The sequence below is a fragment of the Ascaphus truei genome, chromosome 5 (genome assembly GCF_040206685.1).
Source record: "Ascaphus truei isolate aAscTru1 chromosome 5, aAscTru1.hap1, whole genome shotgun sequence".
Taxonomy (NCBI): Eukaryota; Metazoa; Chordata; class Amphibia; order Anura; family Ascaphidae; genus Ascaphus; species Ascaphus truei.
This window is the reverse complement of record NC_134487.1, coordinates 117,956,518-117,977,624: the sequence shown is the minus strand read 5'-3', so window position 1 is coordinate 117,977,624 and position 21,107 is coordinate 117,956,518. Positions and strand designations below refer to the sequence as shown.

The 21,107-nt window shown below is 41.6% G+C and overlaps 1 protein-coding gene across 3 annotated transcripts in view; it reads left to right on the top strand.

Annotated features, from left to right (window-relative positions):
- The window catches only part of PTPRQ (protein tyrosine phosphatase receptor type Q), a 363,399-nt gene that overhangs the window by 73,461 nt on the left and 268,831 nt on the right, over window positions 1-21,107 (top strand). For all 3 annotated transcript variants that reach the window (XM_075600515.1, XM_075600513.1, XM_075600514.1), the window contains 5 exons: window positions 2,045-2,207; window positions 3,996-4,256; window positions 9,992-10,152; window positions 10,965-11,076; window positions 12,600-12,826. In XM_075600515.1, the coding sequence (XP_075456630.1) occupies window positions 2,045-2,207; window positions 3,996-4,256; window positions 9,992-10,152; window positions 10,965-11,076; window positions 12,600-12,826 (924 nt within the window). The remainder of the gene's footprint in view (window positions 1-2,044; window positions 2,208-3,995; window positions 4,257-9,991; window positions 10,153-10,964; window positions 11,077-12,599; window positions 12,827-21,107) is intronic.

Here is a 21,107-nt window from a genome sequence, read left to right as displayed (position 1 = left end):
TTTAACATTAACTATACCTGCATTATACTGGCTGACCTCAGGACACCACATTAAAGGTTAGTAAAGTTTCAGATAAAGGAAACAAAAAGAGATCGCTGGGCCCAGCAAAAAAAAGACAGAAACAGAAAGAAAGAAAAGTGGTGCACTTGATGCCAGAAAGCAAACATGCATTTAACTTCCACAATATTGCAAGCAACCCTGTCACAGGTTAACCCCTTCATTACCTTAGCGGTATTAACTGCTAAGGTAATGAATGGGGTTAACTCCTCCCGCAACCCCCCGCAAGGCCTAAACACCCACCAAGGGTCAAATATCACCTTCACCCACCCCCGCTACCCACAATAAATATGGCACTGGTAGTTAACCCTTTTATTGCCTTCGTGGTTAGCCGCTAAGGTAATGAAGATGCCTGTAAATGCATTTTTATTGCATGGGATTCATGTGCTGATATTAATGTGTATCAGCTCCGGAGACTCCCGGCATGTATCTGATGCAGAAAAAAAATGCATTTTGTTTTCTAAGTCCTCTTTCGCCGCCTTATCGGCAGGTTCTCCCGACCTTCACGCCAACGTTTCCTAGCGGGAGGATTTTAAGAGGAAATCGCCATTCTAGAGCCTCAATTAGCCCTGATAACCTACTCGAGGCTACTACGATTGCACGAATGTGAGAAACTGCAGATAAGTGGCTTATCGCGGTACAACTGGAGATTTTTTTTTTATTTAGAAAAAAAAATGCAGAAAAAGGCTTATCGAGGCTTACTGAATAGCAGTAGGCCTTTTTGGCGAAAAGGCTTTGATAAGTGGCTTATCGAGGCTTATAGTACAGGCCCCTATATCTGTATTCCTTAAGCAACGAGGCTGCAAATTTTGGGGTTACAGACGTACTTTACCTGTCTTTCATTCATTCAGCTATATGCTAATTTTTCTCCTTCAACAAAATAAGGATCCAGGACCTATAGCTGCAGTACCTTGCTACAATTATATTTAATGTAATACATTAATTAAATGAAACTTCTCCTGGGAGGAGCGGCTCATTGAGTAAAAATACTGACTGTATATAAGGGGAACCTGATTCAATTCCCAGTGTCCGTTTCCTGTGACCTTGGGTAAGTCACTTTATCTCCCTGTGCCTCAGGTATAGATTGAAAGGAAAAAATATGGCGCTAAATGAGCTTGCAACAATGGTAGTAATGTTTTTTGTTTTCACTATATAAAAGGAATGATGCCTGTTGCTGATGTATATTAAAAGGGAGTCTTCAATTCCCATATGAGAAGCGCTGTGTTTCTTGTTTTTTTGTGTGCATATAGGGGGGACCAGAGCCATCCCTGGTGTCACAGCTGCAGACGCTCCATACTTTTCAAATTATACACAAGGTCACCTTTTTAATTGATCACACTTATCACGTTATTTATATATAGATTGTTGTTGCGCACTTTTCTTTTGTTCACCTTTTTCAATAAAAGGAATGATGCCTGTTGCTGATGTATATTAAAAGGGAGTCTTCAATTCCCATATGTGTATAAAGTATAGATGAAAAGAGAATATACTTCAGCGCACGGAATCAATTGAATAGAGAACCCTATGTCTCAGAGGTCAAAGAATTCCAAAAAATACCTCACTCTAGATGTGTGTTGTACCTGATTCAATTCCCAGTGTCCGTTTCCTGTGACCTTGGGTATGTCACTTTATCTCCCTATGCCTCAGGTATAGATTGTAAGCTTATCTGGGAAGGGACTGTATCTGTAAAAATACTGTGTGCTGCGTACCATGCACAGTACTGTAATTGTGAAGCGCTTTGAGTCCCATTGGGAGAAAAGTGCTATAGGAAATAAAGTTATTATTATTATTATTATTATTATATGTCACACAGTGCTCAGAAAGTTATGAGTCTACATGAATGTATTTTCTGTTGGTTAGACCAGTCCTTGGGATTACTGCCATAAAGCCCATCTTTTACATGAAATGTGTGTTTTCAGAAACATTTATGCCTGTGGCATTTGGTTTAGTATTCATAAAGTGTATCTTCCTCAAAATGTTTTGACAGCTAACCTACCAACCTACCAATAGAGGAACACTGTTCAAGATAACAGCAACTACTAATGGAGCAATAGTGAAAAACCTTACACCTGGGGTGGAGTACCGATTTCAAGTTCAGACAATAAGAGGGGTAGATCGCAGTGTCCCCATAGAGAAAATAGTAACTACAAGTAAGTGAATGAAGTATTTCTGAAAACCAACATTGCTGCATACGTATGTACATGTTTCTGTCAGAAATGTGTGAAGCTTTAGTAAACCAATGCGCAAGCTGTGTTTGCGTCAGTTGGCAAGTGATTTATAAGGCCTTGTGGCCGCGTGCGCTATGGCGTGCACGGCACAAACAAGATACGGCCGTCTAAGAGGCCGGCCCCAGTCACTGCCGCCACGTGCCTGCACAAGATTTTTGTCTTTGGCGCGGTGGCCAAGCATTTGCCATGTCATGGCCGCACCCCACCGTGCCCCCACCACACCTCCCAATCATGAGTGATCTGAAGTCCTCGGATGCAGGGAACGAGCGCCTCCAGGCACACCGTCGCACGCAATGAGGCCATAGCCTAAATCATTAAGTCAATGTGCATTGCTATTTTTTTATATGCTAATTTTCTAAATTCTCTAAAATCTCTAGATTCACTTGTGAAATTCTCAAAAATCACTAGATTCGCTTAATGCTGAGACTATAAGCAGGACACACACACTTTGTTTCGCTCACTGGCGATATTTCGGGGAACTCTTACTAACTTGGTGAAATTTTTTGCCATTTCAGACTTGGTAACATGATTTGCAGGGAATTAAATTTGGGATAGAAACGCTTAAAATGTTGCTAGTGTTTTGGACTGTTTTGCACACACCTCTGGTTTCTATAGATCTCATCCCTCCGTAGGTCGTCGAGTGTGGAAAACATGAAATATATGATATTATTAATCGTGTTACAAATATTAATAGAAGGTATTAATTACTATATTGTTGGTCATAAATATTATTTTATAACCAGACAGAAAAAAAGGCTTTTCTAATGAAACAGTGATACCTTAAACGGCCAACTATTGTTTATAAAGAGTGCAAGCTTTCAGGACCACGTCCAGGCAAATTGTTACTGACATAGCATGGCATATTTATTTAAAGCTCATATAGTAAGAGTTGATATATAGATGTTAATTAGTGTGATGGAAACAGTACTGGGCATTCAGGCTTGCCATAGCACGCCCATAGCACACCCACAGCACTGGCACGAAGCAAACCCGCAACGCCATCCCACAGCCTGCCTGCGGGTGTGGTGCTGTGGGCCAGTGCATCGCAGTTACTGAGGCCCCGCGCTCTTCTCCACAACAATGAAACTGATTGCCAGGGGGTGAGAGCGGGACCTCTGTCAGACTTACCTTTTCCAGATCGGCCCACCCCCATCGACGTTGCCATGACAATGCACCGTCACAGAATTAGGGGCGACAGGTAGTGCATTGCCCCGGCCACATTTCACCTCCAATCTGCCTCTGCTGTCAGTGTAACATTGAAATGCAAAAAAGGACATTTTAATGGATCAGTGATTAGAAGGAAGGTGAGAGATGTCTGGACTATTGATAGAGAGCAGGGTGTCTGTATATTGGGATATCTAATTACATTTACATACATACCTTTGCATTGAAATAAAGAAAGTTAGTGGTGCAATGTATTCATAAACAATATTGAGATATTAACCGTTTACCCCAGTTCAGTTATGTATTTACAGTAATGTATCAAAAATTTGTATGAGTTTATATTACCGTGTTTTTCTTTGTCTTCTAAAATCTCCCTAAACAATTGTGAAGAGAAATTTCAGAGCCCAGATTAGTTCCCATGCAGAATCATGCAAAGGTTACATTATGAGCATTGTGGGGGAAAATGTCATGACATTATTTAGGTTCTAGTAGATGTAATATATTGTCTTTTTGTACATCTTTTCTTCTTTTTTTCTTTCTTTCTAGAACCTCCTGGAATATGTGGGCTTACTGTAAACTTCATAAATACTTCTTCTGCAACTTTAACATGGGATCCAACCACAAGCAGCTTTACGCATTATAGAATATTACTCTCAAATAACACATTTGTAAGAGAATATAATGTTTCTAACCTGCTCGCAGGCTATACTGTGTCAGATTTAACTCCTGGTGCCATGTACAATGTCACAGTTCAGAGGATCGGAGGAAGGGTTGAAGGAGTTCTTGCATATGTTGAGATAGTAGCAGGTTTGTGCAAATTGTTTCTTCTTATTTTATTATGTTATTTGTTATGTTTTCTGTGTGACATACAACATGAGAAAAACAGGTCTGTACAGCACTGATACAAGAGCAATTGTTAAAGCCCAAACTGGAAACAATGGGAATACAGTACAATCTGTGATTTACATGAGATAGACAGATATGATAAGGTTACATGTACAGTACTTTAAGCGCATGGTGTATAACACTAAGGGGCTTATATTATAACTTCCCAAAGTGACCGAATTTAGGTAATTTGCAGCCCAAATTCCACATTACTTCAATGGAGAATTCCAGCCAAAAAACAGCCCTGTAGAAGCTTATTCTATATCCGCTGAAACAGCCTTAGGCTACGGCCCCCGTACATGTCACAGCGCTGTGCGCGCCCATACACACATGACCACTGGGGCCTGCCCAATAGAGGGCTGTGCTTTGGGGCGCACAGGCCACAGCACATGCCGCAGTGACCACTGGGTACCTGGCCCAAGCGCAAAAGGGGACAAAGCCATAGAAGTGAGAGAGAAAAAACAGTAGGAGGATACTAACAGGCTTTTATGAGGAAGTACATTCTTAATCCAGATTTTAATTAATTGAGAGACATTATGATGTATGTATATCTTTATTTATAATATCCCACCTCACACAATATCTCCCTAACACAATATCCCCCCTTACACTTAATATTCCCCCCTCACACATATATTCCACCTTCACACTTAATACCCCCAACACACTATTAATACCTACCCCAAACACTCTTAATACCCCCTCAAACTTAATATCCCTCCCTCAAACTTAATATCCCCCTCATGCTTAATATCCCGCCTCACACTTATTATTCCCCACCCACGGTTAATTAGACTGCAAGCTCCTCGGGGCAGGGACTCCTCTTCCTTAATGTTACTTTTATGTCTAAAGCACTTATTCCCATGATCTGTTATTTATATTATCTGTTACTACTGTGAAGCGCTATGTACATTAATGGAGCTATATAAATAAAGACATACAATACAATACCCCACAAACTCTTAAAACCCCTTACACTTAATATCCCCTTCACATTTAATATTCCCTCCTCAAACTTAATATCATCCCTTCACACTTAATATTCCCAAGCACTTAATATTCCTCTCTCATGCTTAATATCCCCCCACACACTTAATATTACCCCCTCACACATAATACCAACCCCTACACACTCGTAATATCACCCTCACACGTAATACTCTACCCTCACATTTAATATCCACCCCTAACACTTAATATTCTCCCAGCTCATACTTAATATTCCCTCCCACTTAATATTCACCCCTTACACTAATAGTCCCCATACACTCATAATACCTACCCCCCAGACACTCGTAATATCCCCCTCATACTTAACATCTACCCTTACACTTATATCCCTGCCTCACACTTATTTCCACCAACACTTAATATTCCCCTCTCACACTCTTAATACCTCCCTCACACTTAAAATTCCCCCTCACACTTAATAATCCCCTCACACTTAAAATCCCCCCCTCACACTTAATATTCCCCCGCTCACACTCTTACTGGGTGAGGCAGCATGAGGAGAGAGCTGGTGTGGAGAAGGGGTGTGTACTGCCTCTTCCATGCTGCTACCGCACCCGACTGCAGGAGGATCCCACACAAAGGCTATTCGGGAACTCTTATTGGCCCGGGAAGCCTCGCGAGAGTTGCTGCTGCAGTCAAGTATGGTAGCAGCGTGAAAGAGACCGTGCAGGCCCCTCCCCCACACCAGCTCTCCCCTCATGTTCCGGTACCTGGTCTGTGGGCCGAATGCGTATGTTTGACAGCCCTAGTCTAAACAGTGGCCACCCGTGTGTATACTGGAAGTAGTCCATACACTGAGGCAAAGTTTAAAGAGAGCAAGCAAAAGATCCAGGCAACCCATGGATCATCAATGTGGCAGTTAAAGTCACCCAGGAGGAAGGCAGTAGTGCCAGAGAAGAGCACAAGGAAAGCCAGGATTTAAAGTCTGATAGAAAGGTTAAAGGGGAGCATGTAAAGTTAAGTGGTCGATAGATGACGAACACCTGCAGAAAGAAGGGGGAGGGAGAAAAGTCAGGCAGTGTTTTTCCATGGGAAGGAATATGAAAGTGAAGGAAGAATTGGCAGTTGATGATACCAGAATAGCAGTGCAAGGGCAGTAATGCAGTGTAGAGTTGAGGACCCTGTGTTGGTGATTGAAAATCATGTTGCTTTTATTCTTTTGAAGGTGTAGACTGATGAGTTGAATGTGAAGAGTTTACAGTTCCAAATCCAGTCCAAACTCAGTTCAAACTCCAGTAATAACACCACACTTAAATATGGCACTTTAAGATCGGGATTTCATACTGTAGGCCAAACCGTAGAGAGAGCGAGGAACTTTGGATTTTCATCCAACTTAGTCATAACACATTGTATGATTCTGTGTGATGGCATAACCACAATGTCACTTCTTCTCAAATCGAGTAATTATGATGCTGTTAGCTGTATTTTACATGGCTCCAGGACTTTTTTCTCTTCTCTTGTTAGTGATGTTGTCATTTTCTTAAATGCCTTCCTATTTCTTTCAAATTTAAAGTATTAAGAAAAAGTAAGTAAACAATGCGATCGGGATACTGCAAATACATGTACTATTTCCAACATATGTGGAATCTGTTATTATTTTGTAGTGTTTCATTTGATGAGTCAACATCACACCAATGCCAAAATGTGTTTCAGTTTTCTTTTAGCACACAATTAAAAGTAATTAGCATACAAACCATCTAATCTGTAGTTAAGTATGTGTCACAGGATCTTTTCAGTGTGCATGTGATGACAAGATATTGTAGCATGCTCATTATCTATGATTGTGACTTTAGCACGCTAGATTGTAATCAGAGCTTGTACTGGACTCTAATATTAAGGGCAGGTTTCCTGAAGGAAATCACAGGCAGCTTCATGTCCCTTTTGACTATAAATATATATGTATATACATTTTAAGTTATGGTGGGTGAAAAAGGCAACAAAAAACCTCCACCGTTAGCATATAGCCAATAAAGAATATCACTTGTGAGCACATTCACATGTCTTAGACCTAGATATATATATAAAGAATATTGTAAAATAGTCCACAGTGATATCTATGCAATATATATATATTGTTTAATAAATTATTTCTATATTGTTAACATTGTAAAGCTTTGCACTGCAGGAGATGAAATATCACTGTGGACAATTTTAAAATATTTAAGTAATAATCCCCTCAGAACAGGGCATTACTGGCCAATAATGCCCTGGCTGGAAGAGTTGAAGGCCCGAGGCGACGCCAGCCAGGGCATTATTGGCCAGTAATGCTCTGTTCTGAGGGGATTATTACAGGCTAAATGTAGGATTTTTTCATAAATAATAGATACTTTTATATAGTTATATAGATTTTTTATTAAAATAAAATGGTAAATACATTAAAGCACCTCTATACACACTTACAGTGCAGCTATCTATATCCACACACTGCCGCCCCTCCCACACACATGCACTATAGCTCTACACACAAACAACAGCCACACGCACACACACACAACACAAACTGTTGCTACACACAAATTCTGTAGCTACATCCAAACTCTGTTGCTGCTGCTGTTACACACACATACAACACAACAGCACCACACACACTTCAGCACTACATACACACACGCTGCAGTTACACACACACAAACTCTGCAGCTGCACACACACACGCTGCAGTTACACACACACAAATTCTGCAACTGCACACACACACAAACTCTGCAGCTACACACACACACACACACACAAACTCTGCAGCTACATACACACAAATAAATTCTGCAGCTACACGCAAACTCTGCAGCAGACACACACACAAGCTCTGCAGCAGACACACACACTCTGCAGCAGACACACACACTCTGCAGCAGACACTCACAAACTCTGCAGCTAGACACACACACACACTGCAGCAGCCACACACACACAAACTCTGCAGCTGCACACACACACACAAACTCTGCAGCAGACACACACACACACACACAAACTCTGCAGAGCACAAAAACACTCTGCAGCAGACACACACACACACACACACTGCAGCAGCAGACACACACACACACACACACACACACACACACACACACACACACACTAGATAGACAGAAACTGCAGCTATAAACAAACTCTGCAGACAAACACATACTTTCCCAACATAATCAACTGTAAAAATAAAAATATCCATTCCTGAATTTTGAATGGCCTACAAAATTGTTAAAATATGATTTTTATGGAATGCGTATATGTAGAAAATCTCTGGTGTGATGAGGAGTTCCAATTTAGTGTGGGGTGTGTGTGTATGGGGGGAGGGTGGGGGGGTTAATTCAGGGATCCAGTGCGATCCTGCGCGATCCTGCGAATTCAGAGATCCAGTGCGATTCGATATCAGGGAATTCTGGGATCCAGTGCGATCCTGCGTTGGCTGCCATTGGCTTGAAACCCTTGCCCTTAGCATCAACATGTAACTACAGGCAGAGTCTAGACTGAAACAATAGCCCAAGCTAATCTAAATTATTTAAATGGTTATATCCACCTTTACATCTTAATGTCAGTTGTTTAAACAGTGTGTTTGACAGGCAGAAATACTGCACATCCATGTTGACATATAGATGTATGAAATATAGAAATATAGATGCATGTTGAAATATAGATATATCCTTTAAAAGCATTTTAAACAGGAAGATTGCTTATATTGCTTACTGCTTTCCTATCAGATTAAAAAATGTCTTTTAATTCTACAGTATATTGAACATGGTTATAAAGATACTGTATCTTAAAGTACAACTGATAGAAATGATACACAAGCAGAGGGCTTTAGTTATAGGTATATTGCCACTAACCTGTTGAGCTACCATAGGCTGCTTTTTTCTTATTGCAGATTCATCTGAATGCTTTGAATATAATTAAGATATTTGGGGTCTGGCCCTCGTAGTTTATTTTACATTTTTTTTAATGTTTTGTTTATTTAGACTATTATAAAACACTCTAAAATGTATTATGTAAAATATTGTAAAAACAAACAATCCTAAAATGTTTTATTGATAACATTGAGTTTCTTATAAAAGTTCTGTAATACAGTATTTACATTATTTATATCTCTTTTGAAAACATTTTTTACCGTCTGAATATGGAGATGTATTTATTGTAACAATTTCTACTGAACTTCTTTTATATTTATTTTTGTTTGTATCTACTCTTATTTATATATTTAATTTCCCCAAATCTACAGCAGCTATTGCAAATACATACACTGTGCTGTGCTTTCTCTGTGTTTGTATCTGTCTCTCTGCAAGTCTTTCTGACATTACATGAGTTAAATAATACTTATACTACTACATATTAGAACTATAATCAGGTATCTCACTACCATTAAGCATAACTGTCTGTCCCAAAGAGCTTGCAATCTAATGTTGATTTGAGCATCGAAATGTGTATTTAGGACTAAGAAATTATCCCAATGTGCCACTTCTCTTCACAAATGCAAATAAAATGTATGCTTAATAAGAGCTGGTCTGGAAATGTACATTTTCCAGACTTAATTAATTACAACTTTCTGTAATAATAAGAACCTATTTTAGTTATTAATAATACGCGATGTCAAAATAACAGATCTGTATAAAAGTATCCATTTGTAATGTAGAATTGTGTCTTTTATAAAGAGCCTGAACAGCCTATAGGGCTTAGAGCCTTCAATATTTCATCACAGTCCTTTTCACTGCACTGGAGGCAACCGTACGGATGGGTGGAAAGATATCAAGTGGATCTTTTTCCTCAGCATGGCTTTGTTACTGTCAGAGATCTTGGAGGTGGGGAGTATCAGGTATGTTTTTCATTATAGTACGTGGATGGGCAACTTTTGTTTATGCTCTGAGCTCATGGGAACATTCTTTGCAAAGCTGACCAACCATGAAGCTTACTTCTCTATCTTTTAATATAGAATGCATACAAAATTACCTATGCTAAATCTGTGAGAGCAGATTTCAACAAGAGGGGTTTGTTACCTTAACAACAATTATGATACTTTTTTTAAAAGTCTATCATGAACCTTCAGCCAGTCACCCAAGAGTTCATGAATAGTTTAACAAAGGAAGGGCAGTTCTGTTGAGTAATACAGGCTCATTAATTGTGTACTGTGCAGGCAGACTTAGCTTTAAATCATTAATGCAGGCAACATTTCCCTGTAAAGCCATCTAAAAGACATAGGAACAATTCCACTTTCTGAAAAGTAAAATAATGATTACCTTTCCTGTTGTTTTTCTTCTGCTTCTCTGGGGGGCTGCAGATATACAGGTATGGTGTTTATACTAACTGCTCCAGCTTTTGCTTTTACATTGTTCTTCAATGAGGATCAAAGATTTTCTGCTCTTTTTCTTGGATAAAAACTACATTTTTTTTAGTGGGAAAATATTCTCTGCTGTAAGAAAATGGGCACACAATGTTTGTTTTTAATCTAAATTCATCCATCACAGTGGAAATGAAACATTGGAGCACTTTGCTTCTTTAGGATCCTGTAATGCCAGCATGGAAAGTATCTAGCAATTCCTGTTTAGAAACTCCTCATAGCATAGAGTGGGGCTTTCCTGTGTGTTACACTTCATATTTCAGTTAACTGGTGTGTATTTGACATTTCAGGCAGATGTTTCCAGCTCTGCTCCGGGTACAGCGTACACTGTAACTGTTTCTTCAGTTTCAGCTTCAGCCTTCAGTTCACCTGTCAGCAAATCGGTGGTCACTAATGAAACCAGTGAGTTTATTATGATATAACCAGTGTTATTTGTTTTGTTTCAGTTGGACCGTTTACTTTTAAAACCTGTTATATAGACACAAACTGTATCTTTTTTTTAGTAAGACTTCACACATTTGCTTTTTTATTATAAAGTGTTTGCATTTGTTACATACATACAGTATTTCATTGCAGCTCAAACTTCTGAGTGCTACATTTTCATTGTTAGAATAAAGCATTTAGCAGAACTGCAATGTTAACAGGCCAATTTGCTGATACAGTACCTTGACAAATAAGTTATTAATAGATGTCTATACTAATAAGTTTCAGTTGCACCAAAAGTGCATGCTAGAAGGTTTTACGTTCATTCTGTTTTCACAATTATATAACAAATTTGCACCTCAGTCATTACAAATGCGTGCCATGCATTATTTGTACCTGCAGCAGTTAGAAATATGCCCTTTTATCAGTGGAGTCATTGGCTGATTTATTTTAACTAGGAAATGTCACTTCATAAAATTGGCCAATGAATTACAATGGTGGTCTAAAATGAAGGTTTGATATATCCCACCGTTATTATAAAGCTGCTGCAGGCCACTTTCAGGATGTGTCCTTCCTTTAGTTTCTCACAAGTCTGCAAGTGCTGATTTCATGTATTTATACATAAACTGTGTGAAGTTAAGAGCCACAAAGCTTAATATATCTGGAATTAACGCACAACATTGTTGATAAATGCTCAGAATATCTCAGACCATGTGGAGCAAGATGTATGCAGCGCCATTTTCATGTTGCTTCTCTTTGCGTCAGTGCATCAAGGTCTGTGCTTCGAGTTCTGCACTGTATGTGTCAGTTTGCGACAGTTTGTGATTTGGGATGTGTCAATAGGAGGGATTATCTGGCGCACAGATTATAATGACCTGTATCAAACTCTGCATCTCTGCGCATCATATTTTTATCTTGCATTTATGTCAGAAAAAGTCTGCCTGACACTGTGTCGTATTTTCTACTATTTGCATCAAATGTAAGAAACACACAAAAGGAAACAGAAAATTGAGCAATGTGTCAAAACAAAGTTTCATTTGCACTTTCATTACGTTGACATAGCACCCCAATGTGGACCTCTTTCTTGCAGTGTTTCATTCAAACATTTGTCACTTGGAGAGATTAATTACTATTACACCATGTTTAACTTACTGACGTGACTTAGTTTACATTTAAAAATGTTAAGAAAGATTTAAAAATACACGTTTAATTCAGCATTATAATTATCAAAAACAAACTGGCACTGACCTGAAGTTTTTCTGCACAGTTTTAGAACGTTGCATTTTTTACATTCTTGGTAAAGAATGTTTCCTGCGTTTCTAAAAGTATTTAATCATTTTTTGTAGCACTGCACTAGGGAGAAGAAGGCTGATGTTAACAGCCCATTTGTCTTATGAACTTAAAAAGCTACTGCAAGCAAGCGATTCTTATGACAATGAACAATGAAAATTCTCAATTCATTTTGTGACAGTTTAGGTAAATGCATGTTTTGTCATTTTTAGTTCCAGGACCTCCTATATATCTAGCTGGGGAAAGAGTTGGATCTGCGGGAATTCTTCTTTCCTGGAGTATACCACAAAATCCAAATGGAAAGATTTTAGCCTACTATGTTATTTACAGAGAAGTTTGTCCGTGGATGCAGTCAACATATACCCAAGTAGCAACAAAACCAGACAGCTTAGAAGTTCTTCTAACCAACCTCAACCCTGGAACGACATATGAAATAAAGGTAATGTTAAATAATCTTTACGTCACACCAGTTGTTAACTACTTAAAATAAGAATTTTCAATCAACCTAAGATTCCTGATTTACTAAGATTTACTTTGGGTTTTCATAAAACACCTAAAGATGAACAAATTAAATCAAATGTGAAATGTTTGAGCGCAGTTTCCTGCATTCTGCAAACAGCTAAAATAGCATTTTATATTTGCAATGGGAATACACCGTATTACATAATGGGATAAAATATATGCAAACATTGTCAGGCCACACACATCCTCCTCTCTTTAGATCGTATTCAGAAAGCCCATAAAACAGCCATGTTATTTTCCTTCTGTGTATGAATGAAATAATGATGAAAAGTGCATTTATGGCATACTTTTTCTATTTTTTCTGCTATTGTAATATATGTGTGGTTATAACCCCATGTACTGCCCCATATGTTTATTAAATATTGGTGTATTATACAGCAATGAATTAGCCTTGAGCACCGTTGGAAATACTCGCTATTGGTTGCTAGTTTTCTACCTTGAACTGTACCTTGTCTACCCTGCATCGTACAATTCCAGATTTCTTAAATCTGCAGTACTGACCTATAGGTGAGGGCTTTGCTGTAGTACAGTGGTTTCTGTATTGAATTTTGTTAGCGCATACAGACATTAGGGAAAGGAAATTAATTATTGAAGGGCGCCACTTATGTATTTTGTCCTAAACAATATAAGGTTTCAATGGTTTTGTGTGCACAGGCATGATTCGTGTTACGGTGATAATCATTTTCAGGTGGGATCCTGAACATAAAAAATTAATTTGGTTATTTAAAAACCATTGCATAGTCCCAGCACTATTTTGGAGAAAATTATGACAAAGAGAGGGATTTTCATTCTGTGCCTCTTGGCATCAATGTATCAAGGTCCTGTACTTTGCTAAAATGTGATACCTGTTTGTAATGTTGAGATAGATGGCCATGGTCAGTAAGAGGAGATGTCCGGCATATATATTGCAATTCAGTGTATGAAAAAATAGTGTGTCTGTCTTGCTGTGATTATTCCTTTCATTTGCACCAAAACATCTAACAGATCACAGGTGGCATAAACCTCTTTGTTTAAATCCGTGCCAGATATAAGATGCTTGACTAACAATCTTCTCATATATGATCCCTGGAACAGAAAATGGAGTGTTGCTCTAAAATACTGTTTTGTTCACGTTGAAATATTTCTTCCCTTGAGATACGCTTTTTAATTTAATCTTTCCTGTTCATACTGGAGGGTTGTTTAAGATTTTTTTTTTATGTATAATAGGATACAAGCAGGTGAGGCGGTGCAGCTGCCTTGTGGTAAAGAATGCAGACTGGGACTACTCAGATAAATACAACTGCTTAAATGGCACATATAGCAAAGAGACTCACTCTTACGCGTTTCGCACGGATGTCCGCGCTTTATCAAAGAGACTCTTTGCTATACTGTATGTGCCATTTAAGCAGTTGTATTTATCTGAGTAGTCCCAGTCTGCAATCTTTACCACAAGGCAGCTGCACCGCCTCACCTGCTTGTATCTTGTTACTTACCGGTTGGAGCACGCCGACGCTGTCTGGATCCCACGTAGAAAACAGTGAGTCATTTCTCATTGTAAATATTGGCTTACCTCATACAAGATTTACCTCCGGCTGGAGGCTATTGAGACAGCCAGACCTCTGTACATTAACGTGGCTACCAGGGATATTATATGCACACGGGACAGCTATTGTGAATGAAGATCTTAGTCTTACATGTGAACTTTCTTACTTTGGATTCTACTGAGTAGTGTCACCAGGGGGCGTGGGGCTCCCTTTTCTTCTACTTTAATTTATAATAGTCTCTTGGCTGCACAATTGTGGCAAAAATGCCACCAGATTTATCAAAGAAACTCCTTTCTTAAAATGGATAAATACTGTATAGTGCTATTTTTTTCGCTACTTATTGACCCAGTTTTGCAGCCAGGAGACATTGATAGATAACCTCCATAGTCCCATATGTACCAAGGTACAAGCAGTGTAACTGCTTTCAATAAAAAAAAATTCTTTAACAGACTTGGTGCAGATGTGTTGCCCCAGTACTGTACTGCTTTTGCTTTAGTACAGAGGGCTCTATGTATCAAGATGTGTTGACACTGCTGGGTACATTTTTTTTTTTTTTGAAAACCAATGCATCAACCAAAACCATCAATAAAAGCTGCATGAGCCGCACATTCCTTAATACATAGACCTGCGCCGATGTGCAAATGTAACTCTGCCCTAACCCCTCCCACATGCTTTATCAATCCCGCGTGTCTTCGCAGACACACACAGATGTTGCTGAAAATGGCGCAAGGAAGACTAATACACAGAGCCCATAGATCAGGGGTGTTTTACTCATTTAATTTGAGGGGCCTGATTAGATTTCATACGTACCATAAACATTTTCAAAATATGCATATAAAACATAGTATTGCGACTATGATCGATTTCAGCGGTAAACTCACTCTCCCCCCCTCTTTCTCCCTCACCCCCCCTTCTCTCTCACTTCAGCGCCTACTCTCTATTTCTCTCCCCACCTCCCACACTCTTACCCCCTAATATTCTTTACATCCCCTCCTCCACACTCTTAATATCCACCCTCCGCACTCTTTTAATATCCCCCCTCACACTTAATACCCTCACACTATTAAAAGCCCCGCACACTCTTAATACCCCCCCCCACACGCTTAATACACCCGCACAAGCTTAATACCCCCAGTACACTCTCAAATACCCCCACAGACTCTCAATACCCCCACACACTCGCATACTCCCAGCACATTCTTAATACTCCTCATACTCTCATAATGCTCCTGATACACAATTAATACCACCTCTACACACTATTAATACTCCCCACCCACACTCTTAATACCCCCACACACTCCTAATACCCACTTCACATTTGGAACTACCTCTATAAGGCCGCAACTATAGTGGCGGCGCACATGCGCAACGCCAAAACAAATTAATGGTCCAATGAGCACACACACAGTGTGCGCGACCAAGCGCACGATTTGTTAAAAGACATTTGAAATTATTCTTGCTGCGCGACGGCTGCGTCACGGCCACATCACGTGAGCGGTTCAGCCAATGAGGGCTAACCGCTCATGTGACGTCACAGCCATGCCTCCGTCACGCATCCCTGTCGCCTCCCGATGCCTCCTGCCTGCAGTGCATGTTTCGTATGTGCGCATCACGTAAGGGACGTCACGCGGTCACACTGACACCGCTGCTATAAACGAGGCCTAACACAGGCATTAGCTTCACAAATCTGTCCAAAATTACTGATACAATTTATGATGTTTGGAAATCATACTGTATTTTGTCATAATTAAACATGTTTCACAGATGCCTTACAAATCACTTTTTTGATCTAGTTTTTTCTTATGATCCATGTACATTAAGTGACTTGGAAATGCCTTGATTTGCATCCACTTAACACCAACTTTGTGTTGAAATACATCTATGCTTCCTTAACAAAGTATTTATTACAAATGAACTATCTACTGAAAAAAAGAAACAGTAACAAACAAATAAGGGCAGGATAACATAATAATAGGTCACAGATGCAGGCTGAAAGCTTATAAAATAATATACTGTGTGATACAGTGTATCAGTTATACTGTAGGTCATGGACAAACGTTTCTCTTGAACATTTTTATTATATCAAAAGTATAGTAATTTCCATAAATTAGAAATCACAGCAATTGTGCAATCTACCAAAGCCCAAAGCACTCATACCACAGGGGATTATTCATGAATCTACGATAGGACCGATCGGTGGACTATCACATGGAAACTCCCATTGAAAAAGCCCCTGTCTGGAGATGCAAAGTTTTCAACAAAGTGCAAAGACGGCGCAAAAATGCGCAAGTCTGATTCTGTGCGAACTTGTCTTATCTGTCTTCATTTTATTAAGAGAAACAACTCAACTGCAAACTTTGGCAAGCCAAACAAAACCAAAATTGAAAGAAAAAGTTGTTATCACCATGTCGCCACATGGTGGTTTCTCGGAAGTACTGCAGCCTAGGTGGGGACAGATTTTTTTCCCCTTACTTTTCTCCTCCATGCTTTCTGCCTTCAGTCCTTCCGGCACAATGATCTGGGGCTCTGTCATCTGCTCGAGGCAGCCTTTTCTCTGCGGGCTTCAGTCCCTTCCCTGGGCTCCTTCTGAAGGCCCCTGCATCTGGCCGGGGGGCCCTCTTCCTGCAGAGGGGACTTAAGCCCATGCCGGGGAGGTGACTTAATAGTCAGGGTGTAACGAGTGCTCACCACAAACAGGACGGGACCGCGAGGCTGAGGTGGGGATAGTGGTATACACTGACCTACAACCGCGTGACCGCATCTGGAGTGCAGACTGAAGGTCGTAAAGCCGGGTCAGAGTAGAAGAGGTCAGAATGATCATTATACTCACTGTGGTCTGGGGTTGGAGAAGGTGGGAGTCCAAATACAAGCCGAGATAAGAGAAGGCAGCGGTCCGGGTCAAGGTAACAGAAATCAAGGCAGAATGCAAGAGCAACAGCAGGGCAGCAGGATGCTTGAGGCAAGAGCTAGAAACATAAACAAAAGTTTATGCTCAGCCAATTTGCCCAAGGGCTGGCTGAGCATATAAAGAACAGAGAGCCAATGGGAAGGCTGCAGGCACTGAGTCATCATAGGTAGACTGTGTACTGATAGGCAGTGGCGGAGTGTATCGCAGCTGTGGAGTAATGAATGTTGTTAACCCCTCAAGTACCCCTGGTAATGCGCGCAGGGGCGGAGCTTAGGCCCGGTCCTGGCAGGAGTACTGCAACGGTTGCCGTCAGGTGTACTGCTGCGCGGGCATCACTCAACGCATCACAGGATGCGTCACGGGGGCGGACCCGAGGTCCAATCCTCACACAGGGAGAGCTCATGGCTGAGAGCGGGCTTAATGGATGGGGGGAGGGGGGGCCATGTTGGGAAGGGGACTTAAGAACTGGGGGGAGCTGATGCCTGGGAGAGGGCTTAATGGCCAAGGGAAGGTGGAGGAGGAAGTCACCCCGGCCAGGCCCAGCATAGTTATACGACATGTACTAATAAACCATAATATATGGGTGACACATTAAGGCAAATTTGGAGCTAAATGTAGCATTCTCATCATGTGTTTATTTACGTCAATGGATTAATGTAAACTATATTTTTATTCAGTATATGTCTTTTTTCTGATTTTAATATTCCTAAACTATTCTTTATCTCTCTTTTCCTGGAACCAGGGTCACGAATGATGTATGAATGATTCCAGTAAGCTCAACTCATGTCCTCCCTCTTCCAAAGCATGACAAGTCCTTAATGTCTTTCTTAATTTTATTGCAGGAGTAGAAAACACAGGAACTTGTAGGTGTAGTGTAGGAAGAGAGTGCTTCTCTATGTGGGATGCTTCTATGGGGTTAGACTATGGTAAGAGAGAAAGGCCTTACCAGGGGTGGATGCAGACAGGTCTGTACTCACTGTAATCTAGGGTGGAAAAGGAAGTGAGGGGCAGGGGTCACACTAAAGGTTGAGTGGGACTGCACTAACTGTCAGCAAAAGACAGGGGAGAACATGGTAAAGTCCATTAACTGGGAGGACTGGAGAAGCTGCAGTAGCAGTTCACTGATTACATGCTCAGAGGCAAGAAATGCAACATTGTTGCATGTTACACAGGCACAGTGTGTGTATGTGGAACCAATGCCTGCAGCTGAACTTAAGGAGCTGACAAGCAGAAGGGGGGTCGGGCAGGAATGTGATTCTTGTTCCATGACACTCCCCGTCTGGTATCTGGAGATACCACTATATAACTGGAATATGTGGAACATATGTGCAGTGCATAACAAAGATAACATCACATTCTCGAACAATGCAAGAGTCCATGTCCACATAGCGATGTGACACCGGCCGGTATCACTGGTATCAAGGTCCCTTGGCCAAGGTTCTTTGGCAAAGGATGCAGGGTGGATGCACAGCTCCAGGTTTGCTGGTTGCACCACAATGTCTTTGTATAAAAGTCTCTGGCACTGTTTCCTTTTAGTCTTGTAAGAGAGCAGTCCTTTTGTCTCTGTAGTTTCACCCACAGAGTGCATCCCCTTGTAGGTATACCAGCCGTGGCAGCCTGTTGCTCTATCACCTGGCGTTTGGCAGAAGGAGAGGGCTTTTGGCTCCTTGTGGGAGCGGATTACTGTCCCTGGAAAACTGGTTGTCGAATGTAATCCAATAAAGGGGGCGTCGTTCAGGGAGACTCCCTGAAGCTGAGCGCTGGGGTTGAACATTACCCGGATTTGATCGGGTTCCTGAGGGTGGTAGGCCCCAGGTGATTGGAGGTACCGACATTCTTCGCCTTCCTCCATTAGAGGTGCTGGCTTTGCGTGGCCGGTAAAGAATATCTTCTGGATGAAGACCACAAAGTTGTTTTTGGTCTCTGGTTCCCTTTGTGGGCCGCAGAGGTGCGAGGTGAACCTAGAGATGGCATGTTCTCCATTGTTTGGGAAGCGCCTCCTTGGTGAACAGAATGGTAGCGGAGTCACCCGACTGCTTAGTCCGTCTTTAGAGAGCTCCTTGACAGTTAACCTCGGGAATCCTCTATCTTCCCTCGATGGTGTTTGTTTGTCATCGTTCCTTGTCTGGAACGCTGTGCACCGTAGTTCATCGGTACATTTCTCTTGCACGAGAACATCTCCGCGTAGTTTGGTGAAATGCTTTTATGTTTCTTTGTTGACTGCCATCGGGAGGTTGTTTTCTCCCTGGACATGACGAAGAACAGTCTCTTTTGTCCTTGTAAATCCTTTTGGGAAATGTCTCTGCAACTGTCCCCTTTTACGTGTTTGAACGAACAGTCCTTTTGACACTGTGGCTTTGCCTGTGGGGCGCAATCTTTTGCGGCTATGCCAGCCGTGGCAATTGGTTGCTCTGTTGCTTGATACTCTGTGGAGAGGAACAACTGTACGTCTTAATTGTGCCCTTGCTCGCGGGAGTATTGTCTGATTGTTTGTTGTTTTTAGGACAATCCCTTTGTCGGTCACCTTTGGGAGGTTACTCTCTTCCTTCGGTGGAGTCGACTCATCATCCTTGGCTGTCTGGACTGCTGAGCATCCGAAGCCATTGTCGCATCCCATCGGCGTGAGGATGTCTTTGTTGGTCTCAGGGGTATGACCTTGTCTTTCCTCTTCACTTGGCCCTTCGGTCACTTGGAGATGGCCAAGACATGGTTCAGAGAGAGATGTGTGTCCACATTCTGTCACCTCCGTTCTGCGGGCATCGACGTAGTCTTGCCCGTGCTCTTTGTTAGTGCACGAGTTGCCCACTATCACCCATCCTAGGTCGAGTCTTTGGGCGTATGGCGCGTTGTGGGGTCCGTTGTGCTGTTTACGGACTTTATGTACCCTCATGATGTCCCTACCGAGCAGCAGCAGGATCTTGGCGTCTTGTTCCACCGGCCGGATGTGGTTGGCTATTCCTTTGAGGTGGGGGTAATGGAGTGCCACGTCTGGTGTGGGTATCTCGTCCCTGTTTGGGGCCATGTGGTTGCACTCGATGAGTGTGGGAAGGGGCATGTTCACTTTGCCGTCTATTGAGCATATGGTGTAGCCATTCACTCTTCTCCCTGTGGTCTCCATTTGCCCTGCGCACGTTCTGAGAGTGTAAGGAGAAGCACCATCTTGTATGTTAAACATGTCGAAGAACTCTGACCTGACCAGTGATCGGTTGCTCTGGTCGTCGAGGATTGCGTACATCCGAATAGCCTTCTCAGGTTGTCCCTGGGGGTGCACTGCGACAAGGCATATTTTGGAGCAGGACATTTTGTCACCTTCTTTTCCGCAAACTTCAGTGCGCTGAGATGTGACGGATGTTGACTCTCCTTCTTCTTTCTCCCCGCCATGCTCCGCTATGGAGGATGGGTTCTTGAGTTGGTGGAGTGTCATCGCCTCTGGGTGTAACGCTGTCACGTGCTTGTCACTCTCGCACACTGTGCATTTGATCTCTTCCTTACAGTCCCTGGCTAAATGGGTCGTGGAACCGCAGCACTTGAAGAAAACTCAGAATTCTCCAAGTAACCTCTTGCGTTCCTCTAGGGACTTCATCCTGAACCCAAAGCACTTGTTGAGTGGGTGTGGCTTCTTGTGTATGGGACATTCCCTGTTTGGGTCCCTTGGTTCCTTGTCTCCGGCGACCGACTGATCGGGAGTAGTTTGGGTCGTGGGAGGCACGTCCGTCCTGCGGGCCGAGATGGGTGTTTGGGGGTTACCATATCTCGTCGCTGGT